At 34.3% G+C, this 13,748-nt stretch overlaps 2 protein-coding genes across 6 annotated transcripts in view; one reads left to right on the top strand and one right to left on the bottom strand.

Annotated features, from left to right (window-relative positions):
* Window positions 1–8,624, bottom strand: part of LOC124540099 — a 73,763-nt gene extending 65,139 nt beyond the window's left edge. For 2 of the 3 annotated variants that reach the window (XM_047117528.1, XM_047117530.1), the window contains exon 1: window positions 8,145–8,613. The gene's annotated coding sequence lies outside the window, so the exon portion shown is untranslated. Of the gene's footprint in view, window positions 1–8,144 lie in introns of all 3 variants that reach the window. The other variant, XM_047117529.1, reaches the window with a different exon arrangement.
* A 448-nt stretch (window positions 8,625–9,072) lies between these two features.
* Window positions 9,073–13,430, top strand: LOC124540145. 3 transcript variants are annotated; one of them, XM_047117595.1, is made up of 7 exons: window positions 9,073–9,396; window positions 9,473–9,569; window positions 9,648–9,765; window positions 10,148–10,247; window positions 10,764–10,855; window positions 11,369–11,519; window positions 11,825–13,430. In XM_047117595.1, the coding sequence occupies exons 1-7, from the start codon at window positions 9,289–9,291 to the stop codon at window positions 13,112–13,114; spliced, it is 1,956 nt and encodes a 651-aa protein (XP_046973551.1). In that variant the 5' UTR covers window positions 9,073–9,288; the 3' UTR covers window positions 13,115–13,430. The 3 variants fall into 3 exon arrangements, with proteins under 3 accessions (XP_046973551.1, XP_046973550.1, XP_046973549.1); XM_047117594.1 differs by having other exon boundaries at window positions 11,258–11,519; window positions 11,831–13,430; XM_047117593.1 differs by having other exon boundaries at window positions 11,258–11,519.
* The last annotated feature ends 318 nt before the right edge of the window (window positions 13,431–13,748 follow it).

The raw sequence follows: 13,748 nt of genomic DNA, 5'->3' as shown, positions 1-13,748 counted from the left end.
TCAAAACCTTAAACGCGGAAAAACTACAGCCATATCACATAATACAAAAGCGCAAGTTAATCCGTGGCACATCGAGTATTACTATTAGTGTATCATATTGCGTTGCGTGAAGCACATCATGGATAAATGAATCGGCCATCACGTAGCAGTTCTTGCACGAGAGATCAAGTTAAAGGTCACAACGCTGACAATGGAACTGAAATTCCAGTTCCCATTGCCGAGTTGAGATCTCTTAAAGCCCATATTCACACTTTCAATGATCTAAACGAACTTTGCAAAACAATGGAAGCAAACGGTTATTCTTTATTATTTATCTAAGATACATTCTCTGTGATAAGTGTTCATAATCTATAACAATATTATGAATGTGAAAGTAACTCGCCAGTCTTTCGTTCATTCACGACCAAACCGATGAACCACATTTGATGCAATTTTGTGTAAAGCAAACTTGAACTCTGAGAAAGGAAAGGAAATAGGCTACTTTTGCCTTACACATGACCAACGACGTAAAATGCGAGCGAAGCCGCTGGTGACACCTAGTATTTTATATGTATAGTCTACTTACATCACAGAAAGAGTAATTGAGTTACAGATTAATAACTTTTTCCCTTTTCTTCAAGTTTGCTTTCACTTGAACTCCAAGAAAGGACATAAAAGTAAAAAATAAACAGCCTGTAAATTTCCCACTGTTGGTATAAGGCTTCCTCTTCCATTAAGGAGCAAATGCAATCCTAACGCTGCACTAATGCCGTGTGTAGGTCACACACGACATATTTATTCGATATAAGCCTGCTTTTTGTTGTCGACGAATTTTGTTTTCAACGCTGAACCCGAGATGATTATGGCTTTAATTAGAGAATAGTGACGACTTGGCCAGTTTTCATGCACTAATATCTTACTTCAAATGTTTTGTATTCAATATTAATCTTTAATGTATGACTAAATTCAATTAAAACGGTAACACAAAATTTGTTTAAGAACAACAACAGCCTGTAAATTTCCCACTGCTGGGCGAAGGCTTCTCTCCTGGTGGAGAAGAAGAATTCCACCACGCTGTTCCAATGCGGGTTGGTGGAATGCACATGTGGCAGAATTTCTATGAAATTAGACACATGCAGGTTTCCTCACGATGTTTTCCTTCACCGCTGAGCACGAGATGAATTATAAAGACAAATTAAGCACATGAATCAGCGGTGCTTGCCTGGGTTTGAACCCGCAATCATCGGTTAAGATGCACGCGTTCTAACCACTGGGCCATCTCGACTCTCAAAGTTACCTAACCTAACATTATTTAACCCAAACAAAAAAGACTCATATCTAACAGAAACCTCTATAATAGATTATCCAGCTACCTTGGAATATGAGTTATTTGATCATATAGATGCAAGAACATTACACACATAACAACCCAACACATATAAAACAAAATGAAATCGAAAGATTATTTGTTTCGTTTCAACATAGAGTATTTCTTTGCATTTGGCTTGTCTTTGTTTATTCAGAGCCACACCCTTAGCCAGCTGTCGCGTGTATTGTACACACACAAACAGATGTTATATTCAATAATTCAAACCATTCAAATTTAAAAACCACTTCGGACAATCGACGAGGAAAGTTGCCAATGCAGGGAAGTCATAAACCTTTTAAAGCTTGGATTATTTACATATGTATATACATATATATACTCTATTCCAACGATAACAAGAGAAAAGACAAATAGACAACATTTGGCAGCAAATCGACGCGATACCATTGGTCGAGAGCTTGATTAATCTATGATATTCACTATGGATTTTGCGAAAAAATTGAGTTTGGAACGTCAATGAAACTGTTATCGGTATTTTGGTAGGAGAATTAACGTGGAAATAACTAGTTAAGTGTAATAGTATTGTATTTTAAATAAAGATATATTAATCAAATGTTATTAGTGCAAAATATAGCTATGTTATTAGCAAATCGCGTGAAATGCGTCAATGTAAGTTTTGTTTATCTTTTTTCCTTCTTCTATTGCAATAGGCTAGAGATAGTGTCACATTATAAAAGACCTAAAACAAACGGTCCAAGTTTATTATCTGAGTGACAATTTTATAAAGGCTTTAGTTTTATAAGTGTGCTTGAAATAAGCAGCATGATCTAAATTCTTATTCAATAGGAAGAAAGTCATCAGCCCAGCTGTGGGAGACAACTGCAAAAGAACGGAACGGAATATTAACGTTCAATCGCATACAAGATTACAATAGTTGAATGAGTGAATGAAAAAAATACTCGTTAAACCAGTTTATAAATATAACCAAGCGATCTTTAGATACCGCTCTTTTAAAACATCAAAACACTTAGTAAATGTTTTACTTTAAGCAAACAAACATACCAGTAAAGGTTTAGTATAAAAACATCCTGATATTGATTTACGAGGAGTCCTATGCAAACACCGAGGGTTACTGTTCTGACGGACTTAAGGGCTTCGAAATAGTCTGTTTTATTGCTATTACAATCATACACTTATAAAATGCTTTGTTAAGGCCATTGACACTGCACTTATTAATATTATAAATAAAACGTGCGTTTATTTCTCATGCTTTGAATAGGTGTCGCCCGAAGTTTTCCAGCGTTTTAGGGGTTAGATTGTTATGTGTAAGTAATAGTAGCTTATGTCCTACCTTAGAGTTCAAATATGCTTCATACTACCTAAGCTTCGTCATATTCGGTTCAGCGGTTTGTTAGTGAAATAGCAACAGATACAGAGTTACTTTCACATTTATAATATTAAGTACAGATTATTTATATCTGGATAGACTGTCGAAGTTGAGAAAGCGTTGAAAAATAGTGACTATCAATTTGCCAATAAGTTCACACACACAGTCAAAAAATATGGTGTTTGTGTGCATGTGTCAATCGTAACTGTCACGCATACTAACATAATAAATAAATATACATACAAGAGACAACATCACATACATTACTCTGATCCCAATGTAAAGTAGCTAAAGCACTTGTGTTATGGAACATCAGAAGTAATTAGTAACGACGGTACCACAACACCCAAACCCAAGACAAGATAGAAAACTAATGGTAATCTACATCAACTCTACAACAACATCACATACATTACTCTGATCCCAATGTGAGTAGCTAAAGCACTTGTGTTATGGAACATCAGAAGTAACGACGGTACCACAACACCCAGACCCAAGACAAGATAGAAAACTAATGGTAATCTACATCAACTCTACAACAACATCACATACATTACTCTGATCCCAATGTGAGTAGCTAAAGCACTTGTGTTATGGAACATCAGAAGTAACGACGGTACCACAACACCCAGACCCAAGACAAGATAGAAAACTAATGGTAATCTACATCAACTCTACAACAACATCACATACATTACTCTGATCCCAATGTGAGTAGCTAAAGCACTTGTGTTATGGAACATCAGAAGTAACGACGGTACCACAACACCCAGACCCAAGACAAGATAGAAAACTAATGGTAATCTACATCAACTCGTACAGGAATCGAACCCGGGACCTCGGGAACCGTACCCATGAAAACCGGTGTACACACCACTCGATTACGGAGGCCGTTAATGAATCTGGCCCGTTTGTTTTATTTTTTCTAGTCGCTCTGTACTGGCCACAGATAATCAGTCTTCCGTACAATAAATTTAAACAGAAACCAAATTAATCCTAAAATGATATAAGTATTGGAGGATAATATCATCACTACATATTATAAAATAAATCCTCTCGGCCGCGTTTGTCTGTATGTTCACGATAATCTCCAAAACTAAAAACGGATTTTCATGCGGTTTTCACTAACAGACAATTTATTAAATTTTAGTGTAAATAAGTTGAAATGGAACGACAATTGTATAATATGTCGAGAAAAAGCAATAAATACAAAAGTTATTAAATAAATAAAAAGTTAAGTATAAAAAAATAACTTGTATCCTTCCGTGTGAAACCGGAATGGACCGCTAGTACATAATAAATGAGACATAAACTACAAAACAACCTAAAAAACTTCATCCCAATATTGTTACAGACAGTTTCATCACGATATTGGTACAGATATTTTCATATTGGGAACAATGCAAGCTTGACCTACTATTGTAACAGTACTGGACTCCACAACGTAGATGGTACGGTAATTGGTCTATATATAGTTTTAACGATCTACGCTAATTTCCTAACTACCTATGATGCTTGTTAATACTTCGTTACTTCATCACAGCGGAAATTTAACTGAAAAAACGGGTCAACAACCCAACAGAATTGTACACGTGTCCAAGTTATATTAATCCCATGTGCTGAAGTTAGCCAATCCTAATTTTATTAATATGTTCTACAGGCACATGGTAGGATTTTGAGTCATTCTTTCACCAAACAGAAATTGGTGAAATACATACATAGTATTATTTCGTTCCGGTTTGAAAGGTTAGTAAGCAAGTATCCCAACAGTCCCAAGGAATGTTTTCCTTCAAAATTGGTGGCGCGTTGATTATACAATTAATGCTCAATATTTTCTTATTCTATAACCGCCAGTAAGGGTGACTGATAGAAAGGACGTAAGAGGTACCCCTTTACCCGCCCACTAACTTTGTAATGAAAAATGGCAGCATTTGTTGACAATTTGTTGTTTAAGTATCAGTTTCGCTGGACAAAATATTTGCTGTATTTGCAAATATCTTTAGTCACAAAATAACAAACACAAGAGCAGTTAAATTGTATGTCCATTAAGGACGCGATTATCGAAAATATTACATATGTTTTTCAAACTAGACAATCTACTTGCCATTGAAAGTAAGTTCCATTTTCTATAAGGAAACCTGAATGATTAGACCGAAATTATGTCAAACCAGCACCGAAATCAACCGAAAATCACTGGAGCAGCGTAGTGGAAAAAACTCTCAGTTTTCTCATAGAAAACAGGGCCTTAATTCAGCAATGACATATTTACATGGTGTTACTTTGGCAGGTTTAATTTTAACCGTATTCGAACTCGCGATAAAAATCCACGTATCCCCCCCCCACTCTATCCACTGCGCTATGACACATAATAGCTCTGGTTACACATAATATTATAAAATATTCCGTTTATTGCAATAATATAATTCGGATTCGAAAATTACAACATTTAATTTTTATACGGCATTTAAATCATTCGGCCTCGTAATCGCCAATTAATTTATAATGCAAATTATTATATGTGACGCAATAATATCAAAAGTTGTTACCATAACTTTAAAACCCCTAAACAAAAAATAATGTTGGCAAAATTAATAAACATTAAAAAAATGTAATTAAAAACAAAAATAAAATTTTATACAGTCAACAATCACGTAAATAAAAACAATAATTTTAAATGCTCCACTTTCGATCTTTCGATTCGATATTTAAATTTTATTCGTTTAAATATTCGATTCAAAAACCGTTATTGCATAATATATTACAGAAATCACGAAACGGAAACATTCTTAGTAACAATAGCTAGAATAATTTATTATTAAACATAAATATATATTATTATTAGGGATCAAATAATAACTTTGATTTCCGATAGTTATTGGTGAAAGTTTATCAAATCCGTCAATCATTGTTATCAATGAAGATATACGAATTACTTGTTCTTTTATAGATGCATCTAGCATTGACGCCATTTGCCCTCATTTGCTCATAACTGATATATACTTGGTGGTAAAGCTTTATGCCCTCCTGAATAGGTACCACCCACTCATTAGTTATTTTGCCGCCAAAGAGTAACAGTTATTGTTATTGTATTCCGGTTTGAAGGAACATGACATCTTAAAACATTTCTTTCTTTCTTTCTTAATTATTAACATTGGTCGCGCATTGGCAATGTAAGAAATGTTTAATAATTCTTTCAGTACCATTATCTATGTATGGTGGTAACCACATGTGGCAAATTTGACCATTTGGCTACCGATTACAAAGAAACAGGTTTCTGTTTCAGCAAAGATATTATATAATAATATTTAATACATACTTCAACCTTTGCAGTACTATAATACGACAAGTCATTCAATAAAGGCGATATTAAATAAAATATATTAAGAGGATCCCTCATACCAATCTAGTAACAGGGTGCAGACCACTTTATCTGGGCCAAGGTCATCGAATACACTACGCATCCTGTATTTAGGCCAGTTAGGGTCGATTTTTAAGCGTTTCATATGAACAGCACTTGAATGTACCAACTTTAATATTAAATTGATTGATTAATTTCATAATTATTTTTAATATAAAAATAAACTTCTAAGTATAAAATTATTAAATACATGTAACATTAAACTTATCAAAAAAATAGATACAAAAATCAATTCTTTTGTTACAGAAATAATCCCAAGAACGTAAAAAATTGAAGCTTTTAGCGTTTCTTTGTTAAACTGATGACCCGAAGAATTTTTTTTTTTCTTCACGCGCGTCAACCTATTTGCGAAAATGGGGCCAAGGCCGTTGCATTGAGAGCCCGGGGAGTGAAATCCATAAGACGTTACTAGTGAAGGGCGCCAAAAGCCGGACTAGCTTTTGTCTTACGACGTCATTATTTTTTTATTTTTTTTGTAGCTCTTCTTTACTATTTCAACTATCGCGAACATAGAATCGTATTATCTATATCTTTCTATTTTTTTTATGAGTCTGGATGATATTTATCAACTGATTTTTAAACCAGTTTTATAATGAAAAGTAATAAAAAATGTTATTCAATAAAGTACATTGATTTAAGGCAAACTTCTAAAAAGTTTGGTAAATTGAATTATTTTATCCGGAATTTCCCAGAAAACTAATTGCAACGGCAAAAAGTTATTTGCAATCTGATCACGGTTACGTATATGTATTTTAGTTTTAAACTATAACTACTATTTAAAAATTTTCATGAAATATTTGGCTTTATAATATACGGCGTCAGACTTGTTGAACATTCATTCGAAATAGAAAAAAAAAAACTACGAAATGTTTTAACGAATATTATTAGAAACGATCATGTTTATCTATACTAATACTATAAATGCAAAAGAAACTCCGTTGACTTTTATTTCTTTACGGCCAAATAACTTATACGAATTTGATACAATTTGGCATAAAAGCAGCTTCAACTCCAAGTAAGGCTATGTTTTCATGCCTAATACCTGAGGACCAAGTACCAACCCCAAAATGCAAGCAAAGCCGCGTGCGACTACCAGTGTTTTATAATTCAAATAAAATCATATTACGAAGAAACCATAGCAGTATATATCTTAAACAAGCGTCTTATTAGAAAAGAGTTCCCATAACGACGAAACGTAAAAAGTGTCGTTGCTAGTTGCTGAGAAATAAAAAACGCAATAAATTTAGATGAATATTTATTTCCAAATTTATTCAGAACTATTATGTTTTTTCGCAATTCAGATGTAGGGGAAAATTAATATTTATTAATAACATAGCGAAATATTATTTCGTCACATGCATTATTACGACAAAAAAAGTAAAAAGCAAAATGAAAGACGGGCAAAGGTAAAAGCTTTTTTTTATTTTTAATAGTTCAGTGACAAGGGCCCGAATACAATGCAGTCTTAATGACACCAACTCCAAAATCATGCAACCTTCCAAGAATCCTGAAGAAATTAGAATTATTATTTTACCTATTATTATCGTATCGATGTAAATATTGATAAACAATGTATATTTGTTTCTAATTAACCTAATAACCCACTTTCGTAAGATTATTTTTATCAGATAAACAACAGATGTTATAACCATGTCGGGCGATAATAAAAAAAAAGAAAATATTTATGTTGTTACACTTTATTATTATAATATGCGTAATAAATGAGATTATAAATAAAATAGTTATTATATATTTATTTATATTATCACACGCTCTCCTATATTATTAACAATTATTATAAAAGAACAATGTCTTTTTGTTATTAAAATAGCGTATAAATAGAAAGTGCATTTATTTTATGGTGTACTCCGTACGAATAGCAAAGCAAAGCTATTATGTACAATACAAGTCGTAATGTGAAACAAATTGTCCCAAAGTAATACCGCTCGTCCAACCGTTACATACTTACGTAGTACTTGCATAATACTTAGAGACAAGTGTACGATACTAAAAACAAGCTCTGAACCACTTACCATGCAAAGATGAATTACGCCAGGCTGTTTGTACAGATCACAGCATCACTAGATCCAACGGGGCACATTCATTCGACAATCGCAAACTATGCATTCACATACACACAAACAATGAACTCAACAAAAACTATACAGTTTCAAAAACCTGTTCGACCGCACCAACAGTTAGGATCGTCTAACTTATCGCCAAAATTAACAAGTTAAAATAAATATGAAATTCAACATAAAGAGGATAGGCCGCTGTAAATCAATATTTTATTCATCAAAACAGTAAACGTCGAACGTTATAAATACATGTTTAACGCGTAAGTTTGGCTTTTAAGAAAGCTAATAATCGATGTTTATATAACGGTTTTATTAAATTTTTATTTAAATAAAAATAAAATAAGGGTAACTGTCACTGGTCATTTATCCGGCTTAACTGATCGAGCGCATGCGTGAACACGACCGCAAACGCCACCTGCGCAAATCTGACTGAACTCTAGTCTGAAGTGACGTGACGGAACGGCCTATCGCCTGACGGACGACAAGCGCACCGGGCACCGGGGATGCAAGCACCGAAAACACTTTTTAATGTTGCTAGCAGTAAAGCATATTTTCCCGCCAATGCCTTAAATTTATTAAAAAATTAAGTAATCTTGCTAACAGTTCAAAATAAAATTGTAAAGTCTATTAGTATCAAATAATTTGCATTATACATAACTTATATTGCCGTCATTTCCGAAATATATAATGCTTTGCAAAATCCCGCTTATGCATAGTTAGCTTTCAAAAACACTGTAGAAAATGTCATAGAAATACACTTCACATAAAATAGGAACTTTTTTGTTAAATGTACTATTTTTAAAAGCCATTAATACTTGACACTATAGACGTTCAGCCAAGCCAACGAGATGACAAATTCATTAATTCGGAAGGTCATTCGAAAAGCAATTCAAATTAAAAAGAAAAAAATTGTATAACATGTATCTATCAAAAAAGAGAAAAATTTTGTTATCGTAGATTTAACCTCCAATGTCCTTTAAATTGTCGTCATTTATATTTCCAGTATTACCATTAGTCGTTATCTTTAATTTTAGTAACTATTATATTAGTTCATTTCTTATTCTAAAGATAATTGATTGTATGTGAAATGACACCTTGAATGAGCTTCGAAGTGGATCGTTATACGTCTGCTTGGGCACATATAGCCCTCTGTGCTGATCTCACTTGGGCCTCGGAACCTCCCGATGATTTTATCGTAGCAAATCAAGTAATCTTAATAATTTTATACCCATATCAATATAATTAATAGTGAAGCTAAATCTCATGTCATTTTTTCCTTCCAGCGCCTATGGGCACAACATTGCCGTGTGTCCCATGTTCTTCAAGAAACTGGGATAGAATCAGCTCAGGATATAACGAGTAGTAATTGCGATTCATCAGGTTTATCAAAAGTTTTACGTGAACACATATGATTGAATTTTTCTTGATAATCAAGTTAATAAAAAATATATATTCTAGATAAACATTTGGTAGCTCTACAAGATAATGGAAGCAGTAGTAGAAGGAGTGTGAAAGACGTCATACCGGAGTCAAGATTGGCTCAGTTTTATGGCAATTTTTACTACGACGACGTAAGGTGAATTGTCAATTAAATATTGTTTATAGTCTTTTCCAATGGATGTAGGAAAAAAGATGACCAAACCTTAGATATAGTTATTTCATGTGATTTGCTAATACAGCAATTGGGAACTATTAAGAGTTTTTGATGAATATTTTTATTTATAGAACATCACTTACTTACTTAACCAATTATTTGCACTTAAATTTTACTTCCAAAATTCCAATAACAGTTTCTTTGACGTTCGTAACGCTATTTTTTTTGAATCCATAGTGAATATCAAGCTCTCGACCTATTTGGCTTTTTTCTTATTATGTATGGAATAAAATATGCATAATTTTATGGAAATTTATTCCTTTATAGTCCTTGATTAGAGGAAAAATACGAATTTAATTTTCAGGGAAAACTGTTATACGTGTTCAAATGAAAAAGGAAACGTGCGTTATAATGGTCACGGCTGTGAAAATTCCGATCTTACAGAATGCTGGATGTTACCGGAGGTACATTTTTTATAGTTGATCTAGCGACCCGCCCCGGCTTCGCACGGATGCGATGCTGATACTAAATATTCTGTAGAAGTTGTTTATTTACAACATCACGTGAGAATTTTCTAAAATTATTAGTGTTTTTACTATATTGTCCATGTGTTATATACAAACACCTTCCTCTCGAAACACTCTGTCTATTCATCATCATATATCAAAATCCAGTATTTAATTTAAAAGATCTAAGCATACATAGAGGCTGACAGCGGTAAACGAATTAGTTTTATACTATGGAATAATAACTTAATAATTTTCAGGATATTCTCATGTGCATACTTTACCATAACCTAAACAATTCTTCACTTTATTCCTTTTTCATGAACTAGAATTATCTTGAGAAAAGTTAAATCAATAACAATCGGATCAGAAATTAAAAGAATTTTTTTAATGCTAAGCTTAAACAAACCTTGATTACAAATAAATCATTTGGACTCTTCGTTGCGGTAATAATTCTGTAGTTGTTGTTTTCAGGTGGAGTATTGGTTTCGTAAGTTAGTGGACAATTCAGATCGTGCGGTGCCACGTCGTCGTCGACAGTGCAAGATGCTTACTGATAGCGATTTGTGCGTAAGATTTGTAACATTCATTATTTGCTTTAACTGGATCTCAATGTGATTTAATTAAAAGCTAAATAGGCTAATAAAAACGTAATAGACACGTTATTTTTTAGATCTTACGTCAGTCCTATTGTACCTTCTTTCTTTTGTTTTGACATTAGTTATTATTAACAACTATTAAGTAGAACTTCAGGAGCATCCTAACAGTTTCTGACAAAGGATCTTTTAGAATACTTTGAACAAATCCAAGATCGATCAAACATACTTTTAAACTAGCTAACAGTAACTTTCTCTGATTCTGAGTCTTGCCACATTCCATCAATAAGTGATATAGGTCTTCAAAACTTCCACACTTAATAATAGACACGTTTTGTACTCAAAAATTAACGGGCACCGATCGGCAGCTAGCGAGCGCTGGAACTCGAGCGCTGAGCGAGTCGCGGACGAAGCTGCCCTAGAAGCTAGGATCCGAAGCGTTCGCCCTTTGTGGAACCAACGTTCCGTTATTAATCAAGGCAGGAAGACTGCGAGGGTTCCGAGTCCACCACCGGCTCCTAGGAAGATACGGGCGAGGCGACGACAGCCGAGGAGTTTAGCAGCATTAGCGCCGCCACCCCCAGCGTACTGCGTTGATGCCCCAACTAAATTATTCTGCGATCCAGCTTATAAGGTACTAGTTGTCACCTGCGGCTTCGCTCGCTTTTAAGGGTGTTAGTTGTCAAATATCAGGCAAAAAATCTATGGCCTTACTTGGCGTTCAAGTTTGCTTCACTTCAAATTTCATCTAATTCGGTTCATTGGTTTGGTCGTGAAAGAGCGACAGACAGACAGACATAGTTACCTTTATTATATCAGTATAGACTTTCCAGTAGCTATATTTCCTTATAGTTTTTTTGTAGTTCTAAAATGATAAGGTCTAATTTAGCTTCATAATAAAGCTTTGTATTTTATTCCAATAATTGAAATGACATTTAGTTTCAGTTCGATGTAACTCGTCCTCCGCAATTAACCGATTACCAACGAGCGATGGGTCGTTTATCAGCCAGCGTGCAAGCGTTAATGCGTTCCAGTGCATCTCGATGCCCTACATACAGAGGGACGAACGTAAGCCGTTACACCCCAACAATTCCCAGACCTACACGTTTTCCTGACAAACGCTATGGAGTTTGGTGGCCGCGAGAAAATCAAAACCGATTAAACCAGAAATATATCATTAATCAAATCCAGAACATGAATACTGTTCATACAGCTCAAAAGGCTGAAACATCGGAAAGAAAAGAGGATGCAGATAAAGAAGTTGATCAGACAAGTTCTACGCATACCGAAACAGAGGAAAAGAAATCGGAAAATATAAATATGCAACAGAAGGATAACCTCGTAGATGACGGACAGTTACCGTCAACTAGTGCCGCTGCTCAAGAAGATTTAAGAAAGAAACGGCTATACAGTACTGTCCTCAGCACGAGCGTTGCACCACCTATTCACTTAAATTCAGTTGGGAGTATCAGACTTTCCAAGAATCTAAACACACCCGGTCTTATAAAACTAAACTCGAAAATTGCCGTGTCTTCTAGAATTCGTATTCCAATCGTCGATACTAAATTCGAGGAGCTCGAAAAAGAAGCTTTGGAACAGTATAAGGATTCAGATGAAAGCATAGACACTAAGTTTCGTGAACTCGAAAAGCAGGCAGTTGAACAATACAGCAATAGTAACAGTAATACGAGTTGCAGCAGCGATAATTCAGGAAAGAAAAAACCAATTAATTTGTCAACAAATTGTGAAGGCACAAAAGAAAAACGTTTGCCAAAATCGTCAGACGACAAATCTGTCGATAGTGTTGTGATATATTCACAAAATTTTCCCGATCTTAATGCGAAAGGTCAGTCAAATAGTTTGAATTTAAAAAACTTCCACATCCCCCCGAGGGGGGAAAAAAAGGAACTAGCCCATAGACTCAATAAGTGTTTTCGAAACGTAAAAAACGATTCGAAAAGAGCAGCTTCAGACACAGATAATGAAGCCAGAGATACAACCGTAAAGGGCTCGAAGGCGAGTAAGGGTTCAATGCGATGGACATTACACGTTATGCCACCAAAGAAGAGGCATTTAACATTGTCAGATTTCTCTTCAGATGAGGAAATTAAAGAAAATACCGGATCAATAAAAGACGCTGGGCCCTGTATTAAAAAACACTTATCAGGGAAGGTAAAGCTGTCTGCTCACGGTGGAGGTGACTTACACCCAATAATAAGAAAAACATAGCACATTCCACCTTAGAATACAGCATCGAAAGATATTCTATGAGATCATCACTGTTTCGAATCCACTGGCAATATATTTTTCGTGATTTGATTGTATTGAATTTGTTTTTATATATAGTATTGATGAGGTCTTCGTGAGATACACATTGAAGCATGCGTATAGTGATCCGATAAGCTCATTTTAACGATGTTATTTCTCCTAGTCATACAAGCTTTGTACATATTTTTTTTATTTTTGAATTTACAATATTGTTAAGAAAAATAATTTTAGTTGGTGGAAAGGATGTGTGGTGTTTCAAATTCGTTAGGTATTTAGTCAGAGAATAAATTTTTATGGATTATTAATGTGGTTGTTTTTTTATGTATCTTTAGGGCGTATAATCAACTGTTTTTTTGAACAGTTATACATTATTTTCGAAAGGTTCAGAAGACCTGTGTGTAAATTCTTAATTCTATGTACGTGTGAGATTAATAAAAAAAAATTCAATGTATGACTTAATTTGCTAAATAATTTGTTCACACATAAAAGTTTAAAAAAGCAGTCTTATCTGTAAAAGGCCAATGCCTCTAGAACGACTGCCCCGCCAATTTTTTTTTTTTAATTCAAATCAGTGCGGCACAAGACGATGTAAGGA

This window comes from Vanessa cardui, chromosome 24 (assembly GCF_905220365.1).
Source record: "Vanessa cardui chromosome 24, ilVanCard2.1, whole genome shotgun sequence".
In the NCBI taxonomy this organism is placed as follows: Eukaryota; Metazoa; Arthropoda; class Insecta; order Lepidoptera; family Nymphalidae; genus Vanessa; species Vanessa cardui.
Note: the sequence above shows the minus strand (reverse complement) of the source record. Positions and strands in the feature narration are given on the sequence as shown.